At 45.4% G+C, this 19356-nt stretch overlaps 1 protein-coding gene across 1 annotated transcript in view; it reads left to right on the top strand.

Moving 5' to 3' along the window:
• LOC141060233 (uncharacterized) overlaps positions 1-17664 on the top strand; it is a 78906-nt gene extending 61242 nt beyond the window's left edge. Inside the window, exon 5 of the mRNA XM_073556464.1 lies at positions 15998-17664. Coding sequence (XP_073412565.1) covers positions 15998-17070 — 1073 coding nt within the window. The 3' untranslated portion in view covers positions 17071-17664. The remainder of the gene's footprint in view (positions 1-15997) is intronic.
• The last annotated feature ends 1692 nt before the right edge of the window (positions 17665-19356 follow it).

The following is a 19356-nucleotide window of genomic DNA, read 5'->3' as shown; positions in this document are numbered from 1 at the left end:
AGATCTCCCGTATATGACTTCAAAGGCTGTCAGCACTAACGATGTCCGTGTGACATGCATATTTAGTACAACCAATAGGAGACAGTGCAACCAATTTTTCCTGTTTCCTGCATGGTCTTTGTCAACCTATTTTTCAAGATCCCACTGTGTCTCTCCACCAGTCCGGCTGACTGAGGATGACAGGCACAGCGGTTTCCCAACTCAATTGACAATGTTTTAGGTAATAATAACATTACTTAGTTTACTATATATTTTCTGGAACCCCAAATCTGGGTATGATTTCCTTTAGAAGGGCCTTCGGTACCATTAATGCATCAGGGTGGACAGCTTCAATCCACCTGCTGAAAGCATCCATAATAACAAGGCAGCACTTTTTCCCTCACACTTGTTCAATAAAATCCATACAAATGTGTTGGAATAAGTATTCAGGGTGAGGACATTGTCCTCTCTCTGGTCTCAGGTTCCCTTAGGAATTATTTTTTTGCACAAGTAATGCAGATTAAACAAAAAATTTTTAATAGTAAAGTCGTGCATCATAAATACGTAAGATATGACCTCTACCACCCCTCCTGTTGAGACATAGCTTATGCCATGGCTCAATACTGTGACATATCTTAGGAGGTCACTGGGCAGTTTATACATATAGGGCATCTTTAAAGATAACCCCTTTGGTTACCAATTTGTTTTTATTCTTTTTTGAAAAGCCAATAGCATGTCATCCACATATAAGAGCATCTGGCTCCCTTCTGGTGACTCACATTGAGCTAGGTTAGCCGATTTTACCTGGAAACAATAGTAGGTGATTCACAGTTCCCTTGTGGGATTCCGGTGAATGTATACCTGCTCCCCTTATATGTGAATACAAACCAAACCTGGCTATCTGGATGTACCAGGATGCTGAAGAAGACATTACTGACATCACTGTAAAGACCTTATGTCCCGGCCTCCAGTCATTCAGCAGAGTATGGAGGTCTGGCACTGTGGGGGCTCTTGGAATCACAGCCTCGCCTACAGATGGGGGCGCCCTCCCTACTGGAAATAAGGCTGCGTTACAAGGTGAGCTGGACAGGGTATAATCACCCCTTTTATCAATCCCACATCTGCAGGTCCTGAGGACCACAAAGATCCTGGGTATGTGGTCAATTCCTCCTCTAATTCTGGGAAAGGATCAGCATTTCTCACTCGTTCCCCTGCCTTCCTGCAGGTGGACACTGGGTTTAGAAATGGTGTTCCACTTTAGTACTTGTGACCGTGCCTGCAGTCTGGCATTGTAAAATGAGCCATCACCCAAATCCTCCCATTGTTACTTTCCTTACACTCCAACAAAATCACCAAGGAATTTCCATGATCTACTTTACATCTGGAGAGGGAAACATGTGGCACGGGACCTCTAAAAAGCAAAAACAACAATTTAATTTGTTCTGACAGATTACAACTGATAGTAGAAACAAAATAGGAGAGAGGAGGGGGCGCTCCTGGTGTGATACCCGGTGGTCAAATAGAGTAGGTTAAGAACAAAGTCCACTAACCTGCCGTGGTTATGCTGCCGGAATAACCACGTTTGCAGAGCCTGCTGTGCTTATCGTGCACCATTCGTCATCCTGGCTTCCAGGTTCCAAGGTTAGCCGGTCACAAGGGGCGTCACGTGATGCTGATGTCAACACAGGTCCTCCGACTTTCAGGCCTTGCAGGATGGTTGGAAGCCTGCTGGGTCCGTGCTGCACCAAGCCGCTCACCCAAGAAGGGTGTAAAATGATGCATCACCTGATAAAGGTGCATTCACTGCCGAAAAGCTTTGTGAGGACATAATGACCAAGTAAAGAAGTTTCTTTTCCATCCAACACAAGTGTCTGTCTTGGTCTGAGCGCCCTAATCAGCCATTCTTCTCTTTCCTTGTAGTTTACAACTGGCGACACTGTTCCCTTATGATCCCAGTATAGAGTGTCCAAGAACACTCCACAGGCAGAGACACAGCGTCGGACTGGAGCACCTCGGGCCCACCAGAGAAAATCATTCTTGGGGCCCACTATGTAGCTACATAGAAATAAATACAAGACCACCAATTGTGTGGTAAGACACGCTAATATCAGGGTATAATATAAGGTAGTACACGTCTTAATTATGTAGCAGGGGTTGGGGTAGAATCATAGAGGGGTAGCCATAGAATATAATGTAGCCTCCCTCATAAAATATAATGCAACCCCCTCATAAGGTATAACATAGTCCCCACCATAGAATATAATGTAGCACCCTCATAGGGCGTAATGCAGCCCCCATATAGTATAATACAGCACCAACACAGAATATAATGCAGCCTCCCCATAGAGAATACTGTAGCCCCCTAATAGGGCATAATGCTGCCCCCTCATATAGTATAATGTAGCCCCCCAGAATATAATGTAGTCCCCTGAGAGAATAATGCCGCCCCACCACAGAATATAATGCAGCCCCCCATAGAGTATACTGTAGCCCCCTCATATAGTATGATGTAGCCCCCAGAATATAATGTTGTCCCCTGAGAATAATGCAGTCCCCATCAGAATATAATGTAGCCCCCTCATAAAGTATAATGCAGCCCCTCTCCACCCCATCATTGTCCTCATCACCACCTCCATCATTTTCTTCTCCCCCACCATCCCTATCATTCTCCCCCACCACTGCCCATTCCATCACCTCAATCATTGCCTCCTCCCCACCATCATTGTCCATTTTATCACCTCCATCATTGCTTCCCCCACCACCATCATTGTCCATCACCTCCATGATTGCCTCCCCTACCGCCATCATTGCCCATCACCTTCATTATTGCCTCTCCCCACCACCATCATTGCCCATCACCTCCATTATTGCCTCCCCCACCTCAGTCATTGCATCCCCACCTCCATCATTGCCCATCACCTCCATCATTGCCTCCCCACCAATCATTGCCCATCACCTCCATCATTGCCTCCCCCCACCATCATTGTCCATCACCTCCATCGCCTCCCCCACCACCATCATTGCCCATTACCTCCATCATTGTCCATCACCTCCATCATTACCCATCACCTCCATCATTGCCCATCACCTCCATCATTGCCTCCCCCACCGCGATCATTGCCCATCACCTCCATTATTACCTCCCCCACCACCATCATTGCCCATCACCTCCATTATTGCCTCCCCCACCAATATCATTGCCCATCACCTCCATCGTTGTCTCCCCCACTGCCATCATTGCCCATCACCTCCATCATTGTCTCCCCCACTGCCATCATTGATCATCACCTCCATCATTGCTTCCCCCACCAATATCATTGCCCATCACCTCCATCATTGCCTCCCACCACCCCTCACACACACACATACACACAGCACCGGTCCGCATCACTCACTCACATAGCAACTCATCACACACACACACACAGCACCGCATCACTCTCACACACACAGCACCACATACACACACAGGCACACAGCACAACTCACCTCCCCGCAGCAGCAGCAGCACATCCCGGAAGCCTCTTTCTCTCTGGCAGCTTTCCCTCTGATACAGAACGCTGGATGATGATGTCATCCCGCTGGGCTGTCACAGATAGGAAACGCCCAGAAAGCAGGAAGCTGGGAAGTGCTGCGGCTGCGGGGAGGTGTGATGTGTTGTGTGCTTGCGTGTGTATGTGGTGCTGTGTGTGAGAGTGATACGGTGCAGTGTGTGTGGTGCTGTGTGTGAGAGTGATACGGTGCAGTGTGTGTGGTGCTGTGTGTGAGAGTGATACGGTGCAGTGTGTGTGGTGCTGTGTGTGAGAGTGATACGGTGCAGTGTGTGTGGTGCTGTGTGTGAGAGTGATACGGTGCTGTGTGTGTGGTGCTGTGTGTGAGAGTGATACGGTGCTGTGTGTGTGGTGCTGTGTGTGAGAGTGATACGGTGCTGTGTATGTGGTGCTGTGTGTGAGAGTGATACGGTGCTGTGTGTGTAGTGCTGTGTGTGAGAGTGATACGGTGCTGTGTGTGTGGTGCTGTGTGTGAGAGTGATACGGTGCAGTGTATGTGGTGCTGTGTGTGAGAGTGATACGGTGCTGTGTGTGTGGTGCTGTGTGTGAGAGTGATACGGTGCTGTGTATGTGGTGCTGTGTGTGAGAGTGATACGGTGCAGTGTGTGTGGTGCTGTGTCTGAGAGTGATACGGTGCAGTGTGTGTGGTGCTGTGTGTGAGAGTGATACGGTGCTGTGTATGTGGTGCTGTGTGTGAGAGTGATACGGTGCAGTGTGTGTGGTGCTGTGTCTGAGAGTGATACGGTGCAGTGTGTGTGGTGCTGTGTGTGAGAGTGATATGGTGCAGTGTATGTGGTGCTGTGTGTGAGAGTGATACGGTGCTGTGTGTGTGGTGCTGTGTGTGAGAGTGATACGGTGCAGTGTGTGTGGTGCTGTGTGTGAGAGTGATACGGTGCTGTGTGTGTGGTGCTGTGTGTGAGAGTGATACGGTGCAGTGTATGTGGTGCTGTGTGTGAGAGTGATACGGTGCTGTGTATGTGGTGCTGTGTGTGAGAGTGATACGGTGCAGTGTGTGTGGTGCTGTGTGTGAGAGTGATACGGTGCAGTGTGTGTGGTGCTGTGTGTGAGAGTGATACGGTGCAGTGTGTGTGGTGCTGTGTGTGAGAGTGATACGGTGCAGTGTGTGTAGTGCTGTGTGTGAGAGTGATACGGTGCAGTGTGTGTGGTGCTGTGTGTGAGAGTGATACGGTGCAGTGTGTGTGGTGCTGTGTGTGAGAGTGATACGGTGCAGTGTATGTGGTGCTGTGTGTGAGAGTGATACGGTGCTGTGTGTGTGGTGCTGTGTGTGAGAGTGATACGGTGCAGTGTGTGTGGTGCTGTGTGTGAGAGTGATACGGTGCAGTGTGTGTGGTGCTGTGTGTGAGAGTGATACGGTGCAGTGTGTGTGGTGCTGTGTGTGAGAGTGATACGGTGCTGTGTGTGTGGTGCTGTGTGTGTGAGTGATACGGTGCAGTGTGTGTGGTGCTGTGTGTGAGAGTGATACGGTGCTGTGTATGTGGTGCTGTGTGTGAGAGTGATACGGTGCTGTGTGTGTGGTGCTGTGTGTGAGAGTGATACGGTGCAGTGTGTGTGGTGCTGTGTGTGAGAGTGATACGGTGCAGTGTGTGTGGTGCTGTGTGTGAGAGTGATACGGTGATGTGTGTGTGGTGCTGTGTGTGAGAGTGATACGGTGCTGTGTGTGTGGTGCTGTGTGTGTGAGTGATACGGTGCAGTGTGTGTGGTGCTGTGTGTGAGAGTGATACGGTGCTGTGTATGTGGTGCTGTGTGTGAGAGTGATACGGTGCTGTGTGTGTGGTGCTGTGTGTGAGAGTGATACGGTGCAGTGTGTGTGGTGCTGTGTGTGAGAGTGATACGTTGCTGTGTGTGTGGTGCGGTGCTGGGGATGGGCTGCCCACTATTAAAGAGGAATGGTATTCACGCCTCTCCACACCCATAGGGGCATGGAGAAGCGTGAATATTCATTTCATTTTAGCAGCAGGGACAGGAACTTGTCTCCTGCTGCTGCTAGCTGGCACAGGGTGGGCCCCCTTGACTCAGGGGCCCCATACCCACTGACTTGGTGGCCCTCGAGCAGTGGGGGCCCTTGGAGCAGTGGGGCCCTAGGCACTTGCTGGCCAGTAAGCCAGCAGGTGTCAGTGCCTGGGCCCACCGGAGAATCCTCCGGTTCTCCGGTGGGCCAGTCCGAGCCTGCGTAGACAATGGTCCTCTGTGTCTTACCACTTGCTCCTTTTACCACTATGCAGGCAGCAGACAGTCCAATAGTCGGTATCTCTTCTGGATGTACTAAGGTTCTAGTGCTGCTGCTGAATCAACAAGAGAAGTGACCTCATGGCTTCCCACAAGGACGGTTACTTCTGGAAATACAGTGTTTTATAAATGTATTTCTAATTTAGCCAAATTAAATATTTCCTCTCATTACACATTTCTTGTACCAAATTTTCACTTTTTATCAAAGTAGTTTACCATCAAATACAACCCATCTGTCAGGGGACACCCTCAGCTCTTCTAGTGGCCCCTTCTTATCTCAAAACCACAACCACATTCCATAACAATCCTCAGGCTCACAGCTTATCTCCCACCTCAGGACTGTTTGCTCTGGGTGGTGCCGTCTCCTAGTTTTTCAAGACTAAAAAGACATTGTCAGGGATATACAATGTTTACTCTCTATTTGTTATGATCTATAAGAGTTAGGCCTATAAGTTACCAATAGGGACACATTGCACATCTGATCTGAAGACTGTTCTCTCTGGGTACCCGATGAGAAAGGACCATATCCGGTCTCATTCCAGGGATACCTTCTTGGTACAATCTTAATAACTTTCCAGCCATCAGATGAAATGGTCAATAACAATTCTGCCTTAAGGGCCTGTCACACTAAGCGACATAGCTAGCAATATCGCTATAACGTCACTGGTTTTTATGACGTTATAGCGATATTGCTAGCGATATCGCTGTCTGATACTTACCTCCGACCGCTCCTCCCGCTGGTTATCGCTGATCGCGCGAGAACGTCCTGGACCGTGGTGGGAGGACATCAGGATCGCCTCGTCTGACAGGTAAGTAACGACGCCCAACCCCAGCGATGTTGCTGGTGAGATCTGCCTGTGTGGCAGCTCACTAGCGACCACTTAGCGATACACCAGCGATCCTGACCGTGTCATATCGCTGGTCGGGATCGCTGGTGCATCGCTAAGTGTGACAGTACCTTTACAATGAGGACAAGACCTTAAAATATAGCTATGGGACAAAGTCTTAAAGTCTTGAAATTCTTAAATACAAAAGACAAACAAGATGAGGACTATACACAATATAAACCCTGGAGCACAATGGATTTCTACCCACTTATAAGAAGTCTGACAGATATCAGTGAAATTCATAAGTCAACAAGAAGATAATAAACCAGTAGCAACAATACAATTACTGCTACTAATATCCAGGATCTAAATAATCCTCACTGATTACACTATGTCCTAGGTATTCACCAGCTTGTATCTATATCGTGCCACCTCCGTCCGATGAAGGCCTGTAAGGGGCGAGTGTGACAACACAGTGTAATAATAACAAAGTGCCCCAAGGACTATGGCTACTGATATCACAAAGATACATATGCTCACAAGGACTTCTGACTAGTGCAAAGGCCCCTTTATATTTAGCGATGCACCAGTGATCCGACCTGCGATCCGACCAGGTCAGGATCGCTGGTGCATCGCTAAATGATCGCTAGTGAGCTGTCACACAGGCAGACCTCACCAGCGATGCAGCAGCGACGCAGCGGACAATACTTACCTTTCACACACAGCGATCCTGATGTCCTCCCGCCCGCCTCCACGCGTTGCTCGTCGGCTCCAGCAGGAAGCTGACGACGAGAAATGGAACCGGACATTCTCGCGTGATCAGCGATGGACAGCGGGGGAGCCGGTCGGAGGTAAGTATCACACATAGCGATATCACTAGCGATATCACTATAATGTCACAAAATCGGTGACGTTATAGTGATATCGCTAGCGATATCGCTATGTGTAAAACCCCCTTTACAGTACAAACACACGATTTTCACAGTTAGGGACTGGACATACACACATACATAGAGACATATAAGACAAGAGAGTAAATTTCCCTCATACTCCTACAACCTGAACTGCTGAGATAAAGTCCAATGACACCGCCTCTTTATATCCAGAGACGTTCCCGTTCTTAATATCAGGTATTCAGAGCACCACCGGCGCAGACTCTCCTCAGTGAAGCGAAGAGGGTTCAGTCACTCTGTTATTAAAAGAAAAACATATAACAATACAACATAGAATATTCTCTATGGGGATCAGGTGACATGTACCTAGGTGATTTATACCACTATAATATCCTATGATTTGTCTCCAGTCCACAGATGACTGTTAACCACGCCTACTGGACTCCCTTATACAGTCAGGATTTTATATTCCAATCCTTATACATTCACTCAAGATAACATTCAAGGAGTCTCATGTGTAACATAAAACATATATTTATGGCGCTTTAGTTCTATATAATTTTAAAACACAGACAAAACAGCACACTTACCAGGAAACAACATTCAACAAAGTACAGAAGACAAAACAGAATACCCGCAAAAATTCATCTTATTATACTGGGTTCTATTTTAGGTTAATCCAGCGGATTCCTTAATCCGACGAGAATCTCCATCGATTCTCCCATCTAGATCAATTTAACGTGCACACACAGTTGCCTTCTCACACTGGCTTTGTACCCATTCTACAGAATTTTTTACAAGAACAAACCCCATTCCTATGGAGCTTCGCAACTTACAGGAGTTATTATAACTCCAATTGCATGTAAACAACTTCCAACTTACAGGAGCCTCTCACAAACCCCAATTGGAAAAGTCCACAATCACAGTCCCCATTCAATTCCAAGAATAACATTCATACTGGATTAACAAGGTTACTGAATATAATGAAAACTATTAAATGTTCTTACCTGTATTCAGATACAGACGATTCCCAGAGATCCTTAGACTATACGAAATCCGTCACTTTCCCTCAGACCGGGATAACTGATAATGCCCCTGTTGACGCCTACTGTCAAGGCGGAGGACTTACTTAAGGAGTCCCAGACTCCCCCGTGCACGGTTTACAGTACTCACCGGTGAGGGAAAGGTGTTGGATTTCTCGGCCAACGCACCAAATGTCAGTGGTTTTAGTCTTCCAATTAGAAATCGTCCAGACCTGAATAAGTAAGATCCTTTATTTGTCATGCCGGCATGGAGAAAGATTGACAACCACACCAGCTGTGGGCAGTCATCTAAAGTAAACCCCGGCACTCAAATGAGGAAAAGAAGGAATGTATATGCAAAAGTGAATTTATTAATTGACACACTGCAAAGGGAACCTAACCAAAGCAACAGCACCAACGTTTCGGCATAGAGCCTTTCTCAAGGTTGTTGCATCACTGGTCAGAGCAGGGAAACATGGGTCTCAAGGATTACCGGATTATTCGAAGAGAGGTGAGGTGCCATACGGTTTGCAGAGTGTGCATGGGTGAGAGATGTGATAAGGTCACTATGGAGAGTGAATGGATGCCTGCAGTAGAGGTCCAGGACAAGCGTGGGTGGCGAGGGGAGCGGCTGCAGCGGCGTGGTGTAAAAGTCAACCTTTTATGTATCTCAACTCCACCCACCTCCCAGCACATCTCGTGTTATAAAGCAAGGACCCACGAAAAGTGCTCTGCTATCCTCTAAGCGTGGAGCCGCAATCTGGTCCATTGCTGAACTATCCTGTGTGTGGGTGCAGGTTTTGGAGTGTGGAAAGGAGTTCCCAACTTACCTAGGTGGTGGGGCACTACACCTTAGGAGAAGATGCAGTACCTCTGTGGCAACCGAGCCCCAGGGGCGCCACATATACAGTGTACACAGAGGGGTCTGTGACTGAAGCTGTGGGTATACGGGTGTATACCGCGTACATGGGAGTCTGTGACGGAAGCTGAGGGAATACAGGTGTATACAGCATTCACAGAGGGGTCTGTGACTGAAGATAGGGGAATACAGAGTACACAGAGGGGTCCCCTCCGTACACACACGGCTCCGCTCCGTACACCTCGTACACACACGGCTCCGCTCCGTACACCTCGTACCCACACGGCTCCGCTCCGTACACCTCGTACACACATGGCTCTGCTCCGTACACCTCGTACACACACGGCTCCGCTCCGTACACCTCGTACACACACGGTTCCGCTCCGTACACCTCGTACACACACGGCTCCGCTCCGTACACCTCGTACCCACACGGCTCCGCTCCGTACACCTCGTACACACACGGCTCCGCTCCGTACACCTCGTACCCACACGGCTCCGCTCCGTACACTTTGTACACACAGGGCTCCTCTCCGTACACCTCGTACACACGCGGCTCCGCTCCGTACACCTCGTACACACACGGCTCCGCTCCGTACACCTCGTACACACGCGGCTCCTCTCCGGACACCTCGTACACACGCGGCTCCGCTCCGTACACCTCGTACACACACGGCTCCGCTCCGTACACCTCGTACACACACGGCTCCGCTCCGTACACCTCGTACACACGGCTCCGCTCCGTACACCTCGTACACACGCGGCTCTGCTACATCCACCCTGTAAACCCCTCCTGACCCCACACAGAAACTTCCCCTCATCCAGCACCATGACAACCAGCACAGCAGAGTCCTGCACACACTGAGGCCCCTGATCATGTGACCCCTGACTCCACCCCTCCTGTGACCTCATCACAGGTCCTGTGCGCACAGGGCAGCTGTAGAAATCTCCGGCCTCGGGGGGTCTCACCAGACTTCCCTCTTTTCTTGCAGGGGCCGCAGTGGATTTCATCCTGGATCCATAGAGCTGAATAGAGGAGCGATGTTCCTTCACTCTGATGGGAATTGATGGTGACGTTTGTCCAACGTCCACGTTACCGAGTAAATCCCCCCAGGACTGCAGCCGGTAAAGACCCCGATATCCACAGGTGTCCCCTCTAATTGGCGGAAAGGGATAGAAAAGCCTCTTATCCCGAGGGGAAACCCTGTACATGGAGACATCGGCCTCAGATCTCTCCTGTCCTGTTCTTCCAGAAAAGCCTCAAACTTCTGTGTGTGACTCAGAGCTGAGATCTAACGGGAGAGAAGATTCCAGTGCGGGGAAGACGGGAAACCTTCATATAGACGGCCGGTGGGGATGGAGGCAGTGACCGACTCTGGCCACATCTGTCTCTAGAGCCGCAGTAGAAGATGAAGATGTCGTCCTCATCATGAAGGAGTTATTTCTCATGTCGCGTGTAATGAATATCTCCTGCAGTATTGCTAATGCCGATTCCAGTGTCGGTAATGAGACGAGAATTAGCGTTATGGAAGATGAGTCTATGAGGAACGTGTTCAGCTGCCGACTCCGAGGAGGAAACTGCTTGTTGTCTGTGGCCTAAATATATAGGTTTTATTAGTAGATGTCAGGGAAGAAAACTAAACCCTGTAAGATAATAAATCTCCTCATATGTTTCCCTCATTATCTCCAGTAATTGTATTATTACACCGGATTCTTATGATGTTACATCGGATCATCTTCTTCTCATTCAGGTCTCTACAATATCGGATCCTCTCAGTGAAGATCTTCTACAGAAGAGAATTTTCCTGATTTACCCATCAAGGATGGATATGGACAGAGACAAGATGGCGGAGAGGATGTTACACCTCACCCTAGAGATCCTCTTCCGTCTCACTGGAGAGGTGAGAGATTCTGATGACGTCACATTACATCATTCTTATCTATGGGAATAACAGACGGACAGAACTGGAGAGGTGAGGACTCTGGGAATGTCTGGAGTGAGATTTATTAATGTGTCTCTCCATTACCAGGATTACACAGTGGTGAAGAAGACCTCTAGTGATCGCTGTCAGGACCCTGTGTCTGAGGGATGGGGACGACCCCTGAGCCCAATCACGGGGCCTCCACCTCACCCCCTGATCCATGAGGACATCAATGACCAGAAGATCCTAGACCTCATCTACAAGATGATTGAGCTGCTGACTGGAGAGGTGACACTGCTGGGAATGCTGGGACATTATACAGTAACACTATGAAGGGATTGGGGGATGACGGTATCATTGGGGGACAATACAAAGAACTTTCTAATGATCTTTTTACTCTTAGACCTGTGACGGGGACAAGGGGGCATCCTCTACGTCTGGAGGAAAGAAGGTTTAAGCATACTCACAGACGCGGATTCTTTACTGTAAGAGCAGTGAGACTATGGAACTCTCTGCCATATGATGTTGTAATGAGTGATTCACTACTAAAATTTAAGAAGGGACTGGATGCCTTTCTTGAAAAGTATAATATTACAGGGGATATACACTAGTCTCCTTAATATTGCGTTGATCCAGGGAGCTAGTCTGATTGCCGTATGTGGAGTCGGGAAGGAATTTTTTTCCCCAATGTGAAGCTTACTGTTGCCACATGGGGTTTTTTTTGCCTTCCTCTGGATCAACATGTTAGGGCAAGTTAGGATAGGATATGGGTTGAACTAGATGGACTTAAAGTCTCCCTTCAACCTTAATTACTATGTTACTATGTATTGTATGTGTCAGGTTCCTATAAGGTGTCAGGATGTCGATGTCTATTTCTCCATGGAGGAGTGGGAATATTTAGAAGGACACAGCGATCTGTACAAGAACGTCATAATGGAGGTTCCCCAGCCCCTCACATCTCCAGGTAATAGACAGGACTAAATACACACGGCCTATAATTATCTGTATGTAGAGAATGAATTCAGTCCCTGTATGTGTTTCCTCCAGATCTATCCAGTAAGAGGACAACACCAGAGAGATGTCCCCGTCCTCTTCTTCCACAGGACTGTAACCAAGAAGATCCCAATGTTTCTCAGGATCATTAGGTAGATGGAGAGAAGGTGTCAGGAGATCTCCCCTATGATGTGTAGACGGCTGTGAAGGTCTTGTGCTCAGTCTTGTTTTATCCACCAGTATTATATGTTTTATACTTGTGTAATGAGAACGGTGGAGATGGCAGGATTAGAGCTGATCATAGATGGGATTTCTCCATCTGTCTGTGACTTTTACAATATTTGTTTCAGGGTGAAGATCTGACCCATATTAATACTACAGAGACATATGTAAGGGGTGATGAGTGGTGTAAAGAGGAGATTCCCACATATGACTACCCAGGTGAGTAGTAACCACTGAATGCAGAGAAGTCACAGATTCCTCTCAGTCACCGGCTGTGGCTGCTTTATCGGTGGTGTAGTCCGGCCGTATTACCATGATCACCATTTTGCCTCTAGACCACAACATTCTCCTCCACCCAAAACTGTTCAAATGACTTTGGGCATTGAAAGCCCTTTCCTATAGAACTTGTCACCTAGAAGATCCACCTACCTTCTGGGTTTAGGAGACGCTGACCGTTACCTGCCCAGATCTGTAACTATAAAGCCAAATGACAGCGTACGTAGAATGTGCTGACAAGTTAGAAAATCACTTGAAGAAAAGTATTATGATGGGCCAGTAAGAGAAAGCGGAGGGTAATGATGCTGTTGGCTTCCTAGATCCCTGAGATCTTATCGGATGAATCTTCTCTCCCTTCTGTGCTGCTGAATATCTCATGGTCCTGTAGTAATGGCCCGGATTGGGGGGTGGTCCACTGCTTTCCGCGACCAGACGACACAGACACCAGACGGAGGCAGATTTTGGTTGCAACAGGTCCGAGTTTATTGGCCATCCTCCTGACGACTGTAGCCATACACCGCAGCTCCTTTACAGCTCTCCGTATTCAGGCCCAGGTACCTTCACCTTCCTTCTGTTGTAGTGACGTTCCTTGCGGATCTTTTGCTGGGGCTGCCCTAGGCCTATCTACCGCCAGCGCTTCACCAGTCCAAGGTCGTCGTCTGTCCTGCGGTTCTTTGTGTCAGGTCCACCCCCTGACTGTCTCTTCCTGTCAGTCCCCTGGTCGAGCTCTCCACCATCGTCAGTCTTCCGTACTGAGTCTTCTCCTCCTGAGCTCCTCCCGGGACTAGCCTAGCCTGGAACCCTGTCCTGTCCTATTTATCCCCTTCCTCGGGAATTTCCCTCCTGGGTTTCTATCTCCCCGCCCCCATGACTAAGTATTTTCTAAAGCCCTAAGCTGCTGTCAAGTCCTGAACTACGCTCCCCCTGCCATCTTGTGGTCAAATCTAGGTATTGCACTCCTTTTCTATCTTCCCCAGCTGTTTCCCTTCTGTCATTGCCAATATCCATCTAGAGTGCACAAACCGTCCCTTCTTCCTTCAGTCAAGTCTGTCCGTCAACTCACCTTCCCCACACTCCCTACAAGACCAGGTCCAGTCTTTCTGGCCAAACTTCCCTTTTATGAGCGACAACAGTAAATGTGCCGTGAGGCCAAGTGTGAATTTCTGTCCAATAACAGCAGAGTTTCCCTTTATCCTGACTTTTACATTTGTATTAAAACCAACTAACTTCCAGGAGGATTGTGATAATCTCCAGGACAAACATTCCACCTGTGCCCTGATAGATCTCTAAGCTGTGTGGCTGATGGCTGTAATATACATTTATTCCCGCCTGCAGGAGATGTGTTGGCTCCAGCCCTGGTGTCATGGATTCTCTCCACGTCATAAATTCCATTATGTTTTCCATCCTAAAGAATTCAAATTACTGCACAATCTTTCCTCAAATGAGGAGAACTAATAGTTTCTCTACTCTTTTGGTCAGGACTCACAGTAGCTCAAATAGTTCACCAGAAATGAATGCAACTCTGGTTTAGTGTTCTCCCCTCATATTTACTGTACATTGTTGTTGGGGATGTAAAATAAGTTTTAACTCTGTCTTTTTCTACATCTTCATTCTGTATGATAGTTTGTGGTGGCATCGGCTTGTCTCACTTATGTAAGTCCGTAACTCCCTGATAGTCTTAACAAAAATCTCTCCATCGCCTCTTCCAAATGCCAAAGGGCTAAATTTAAAGGGAACCTGTCAGCAGGATTGTGCTCAGTAACCTACAGACACTGTCAGGTCAGCGCCATTATACTGATTACAATGATACCTGGTGATGAAATCCGTCTTGTGGTTGTTGTTTAATCTGTATTTGTAGTTTTCAGTTAATGAGATTCTCGTGCTCTGGGGCGGGGCTGTGGGTGGGGCTGTGGGTGGGGCTTTATGTGGTGCTCTGATTATATATTCATTTGTATTGGCTAATGACAGGTCGCTGACCCCTCACTGACCTGCCCCCCATTATTACATAATGCATATAATAGCATTGATATTATTGTTGATAATGCCTATAATATTGTGGCTATTGTGAGGCTTAGAAAAAAATTACATCCAGCAAAATGTCACCGGCGATGGCGGCGCCTGCGCAGTAGCATCTATCTCCTATCAGGTGCTTCTGTGGTGCTTCTGTGGTGTCAGATGGCAAGAAGAATAGTCAGGTAGCCGGGTCAGAACCAGAAGGACAGAATACAGAATCAGAAGACACAAGAGTAGTCAGTAAACGGGCCACGGTCACAACAGGGAACAAATACACAAGCCGCAAGCTGAGCACAGAGGACTGAACCAGAGGAGAACAGCGCTGTATCTGGCAGATTCCGGCCATGTGCTTTGCGCTTTAGTAGGGTGTGGTACTTTCCAATTGGCGGCTGAAGTAGGGAGCAGATTACTCCAGCTGGACAGCAGGAACAGATCCCAGATGAGATTGGACACACCATATGCAGAATCCCTAATATAACTAAATGACAGAAAACCAGAATAGTAAAAATCCCCATAAAGTGATTCCATTTTACAAATTAATTCACTGAGGGTTATAATCCTTAGGAGGAGTGAATATTTTGACTCCACAGCCACTTTCCAGAAATTAACACACAGTGGATGTTGGAGAGTGAAAATTACACATTTGCCATTTTCTTACCCAGCACATAGTGCCCAGATTGTGCTCCAGGAGACACACACCAAAAATTAAGTGGATTATTCTCACTATAATATTGCTAAATACAGGATCCTAAATGTTGTTTGCGCACACTGCAAGACTCCGAAGTGAGAGCGGATTTTGCTGGATTGCTTTATAGAAACCTTGTTGCTTTTCAGCAGCCTTTGAGCCACTAATAGTGTGGGAACCTCTGTTTTTCCATTGACAGATGATGGACCTGAGTGGGGACTTGTTTTTTGTGAGATGAGAATTGGTATTATTTTCGCCTACATAACATTGATTGGTTTCTTTTTATTGGATATTTGGGAGGCAGAATGAACCAACAGTAGAACACCGCACACTACTGGTTCATCCAACAAGGTTTTCTATTAGACTGTGAACTGTCATTGTCTTGGTAAACAAGTAGTTTTTTTTACATAGCTTGCCATTTTTATGGACAGTTTAAATAGAAATGTTTCAAAATATAAAACTCAAGGATATTTTATTAAAAAATAATAATTATTTTTTATCTTAGCAGATGACTGTACCAGGAGATCAGAGGGACAGCTGACATCTTCAAATTTTAAATCTGATGATCTTGAGATCCTACAAGATACAACTGAAGTGATTGCTTTTACTCCAGATATATCATCATCCATTCACAGCAAAGATCTGTCATCTGATCCTATGAAACAGGTCCCATCTTCTGATTCTTCTGATTCATTACCGACTACTAAGGAAAATCAAAGTCACAAAAGAGGCAATAAAAAACAAACTGCTCCTAAAGCAAAGAAGTCATTTTCATGTTCAGAATGCGGTAAATATTTTATCCAGAAATGTAATCTTGTTATACACCAAAGAACTCACATGGGGGAGAAGCCTTTTTCCTGTTCAGAATGTGGGAAATGTTTTAAATGGAAATCAGACCTTGTTATTCACCAGAGAATTCACACAGGAACAAAACCTTTTTCATGTTCAGAATGTGATAAATGTTTTGTACAGAAATCAAATTTTGTTACCCACCAGAGAACTCACACAGGGGAGAAGCCTTTTTCCTGTTCAGAATGTGGGAAATGTTTTAATCGGAAATTGATTCTGGTTAAGCACCAGAGAACCCACACAGGGGAGAAGCCTTTTTCCTGTTCAGAATGTGGGAAATGTTTCAAATGGAAATCGTTTCTTGTTAAGCACCAGAGAACTCACACAGGGGAGAAGCCTTTTTCCTGTTCAGAATGTGGGAAATGTTTTAACCGGAAATCGGTTCTTGATAGCCACCAGAGAACTCACACAGAGAAATCTTTTTCATGTCCAGAATGTCGGAAATGTTTTGCACATAAATCACATTTTGTTAACCATCAGAGAGTTCACACAGGGGAGAAGCCTTTTTCCTGTTCAGAATGTGGGAAATGTTTTACCCGGAAATCAGTTCGCGATAGACACCAGAGAACCCACACTGGGGAGAAACCTTTTTCCTGTTCAGAATGTGGGAAATGTTTTAACCGGAAATCAGTTCTTGATAGCCACCAAAGAACCCACACAAGGGAGAAGCCTTTTTCATGTTCAAAATGTGGGAAATGTTTTAAATGGAAAAAAAATCTTGATAGGCACTAGAGATCCCACACAGGGGAGAAGCTTTTTTCTTGTTCAAAATGTGGGAAATATTTTAAGCGGAAAGCGCTTCTTGATCACCATCAGAGCAGTCACACAGAGGAGAAGCCTTTTTCATTTTTTTAATGTGGGAAATTTTTTACCTTGAAATCAACTGTTAATAAACATCAGAGTCATCACATAGGGGAGAAGCCTTTTTTATGTTCATAATGTTGGAGTAGTTTTAACCAAAATTGGATTTTCTTAAAAAGGTTGTCTCTTGTCATTCCTCATGTTTGCTGACAAAAGGATAAAACTAAACTTTATTAACTCAAAATATAAAACTATACTCATTATTCACCCCCTGAAGGTCAGTCAGAAGATGACTAATAGAAAAAACATATACCCCACATGTCAGTATATAGGGTGATTAAATAGCAATTTGTATAGCAATTTGGTTATGGACATTCTTAATGATGTTGATACTTATAGGAAAGTAACAAGTTACCCTACTAGTGTTTGTAAAAATGTATTGGAATCTTTTGTAATGGAGGGAGAAAATTTAGGGGTAATTAATAAAAAAAAATAAAACTTTTTTGAATAAAGATTTTCCTGTCACTCTGGTGTTTTACGGTCTCCCGAAAATACACAAACAAATTTTTCCCCCTCCATTTCGTCCAATTATATCGAGTATAGGATCACTTAACGAAAGTTTAAGTGTTTGGATTGACAGACATCTACAAACCCTAGTTTCCTAGGGGAGGGAGGTGCCGGACAACGGTCATTTCGCGATTACTCGCTTCTACGGGTCCAGGTGAGGGGATTAGCTAAAGGTCATTCCCTATATAGGATCACAGACCTTACTAATTAACATACATAAGTTGTGAAACTAACATTTACAAAAAAATATATAGTTATACAATATACAGAGTGCAAGATACTAGTAAAGAATAAATCTTTCCATATCGATTTACAAGATAATCTATATTTTTACAATATCATAGGAAGATTATAATCTAAATAACTTTACATACAATTTTTTATATAACATTTTTTATAAAAATACTGATAGTCCCAAAGGACTAAATGACCGGATCGATCTATCAGTATTTTTATAAAAAAAAGTTATATAAAAAATTGTATGTAAAGTTATTTAGATTATAATCTTCCTATGATATTGTAAAAATATAGATTATCTTGTGAATCGATATGGAAAGATTTATTCCTTACTAGTATCTTGCACTCTGTATATTGTATAACTATATATTTTTTTGTAAATGTTTGTTTCACAACTTGTTATGTATGTTAATTAGTAAGGTCTGTGATCCTATAAAGGGAATGACCTTTAGCTAATCCCCTCACCTGGACCCGTAGAAGAGAGTAATGGTGAAACGGCCGTTGTCCGGCACCTCCCTCCCCTAGCATTCCTCCACGTCCTGCATGTCCACACATTTGATGGAAATTATATGAAATAAAGACTCACAGTTTTTCAGCTACATCGGTGAGTGCTGCATATTTCTCCTTTTTTCGCTTCACATTGAAATATTCATGTTCTTTCATGCAAGCACCTCCATTTTTTGACTGAATCATATGCCGCAATACTTCAGATAAAGAGCTCCGTCTGGTAATGTGGTGATTTGTGCCCTAGTATGCCGTTCATCTGTTTGCTCTTTGCTGGGATCATTCAACTTGTGTAATTGAACTGAGCACAGGGTTTATTTCACTCACTTTTTATCCATACAATGGACACAGATGAAAATATGGAGCTTTCTGATATGAATGCGGTTGAACAGGGACTTTTAGCAGGACGAGAGGATGCAATCGTAAGGAAGAGCTGCATATTATCAGCACAAGATCACTTGAATTTAAAATACAATCATTAGCTGAGAGAGAAATCCGATCATTCTGGACTGTAAAATCATTGAAATCATACACTGAATGCAAGAGAGTCCCGAGAGGTTTACGTATCTTCAAGGAAATTTCACAATTTCAAGATGATCCTATTTTCCAAAAGAAACGGACTGATCTCCTTCACCAATGTTCTTTCAATTTATTACAATTGGTAGCAGAGAAAAATGAGCAGGAGTATGATCATCTGACTGAACAGTTGGAGAAAGCGAAATCAGAATTAAAGTCACGCTACACAGAAAACCAAAATACACATTTTTACAAAAAATTGGATAAAAAACTCGTATTACAACAAATCGATATTAAGAAGAAGAAAAAAGAAAAATTTTTGCGAGATAAAAATGACTATGAAAAGAACATGATTTTTTCCTGGAATAAAAATCGTTCCTCTTTTTCTAAAAA

This window comes from Dendrobates tinctorius, unplaced genomic scaffold (assembly GCF_039654945.1).
Source record: "Dendrobates tinctorius isolate UK_male_01 unplaced genomic scaffold, ASM3965494v1 ptg000233l, whole genome shotgun sequence".
Classification (NCBI taxonomy): Eukaryota; Metazoa; Chordata; class Amphibia; order Anura; family Dendrobatidae; genus Dendrobates; species Dendrobates tinctorius.
The sequence above is the reverse complement of the archived record's forward strand: the minus strand, read 5'-3'. Positions and strand labels throughout refer to the sequence as shown.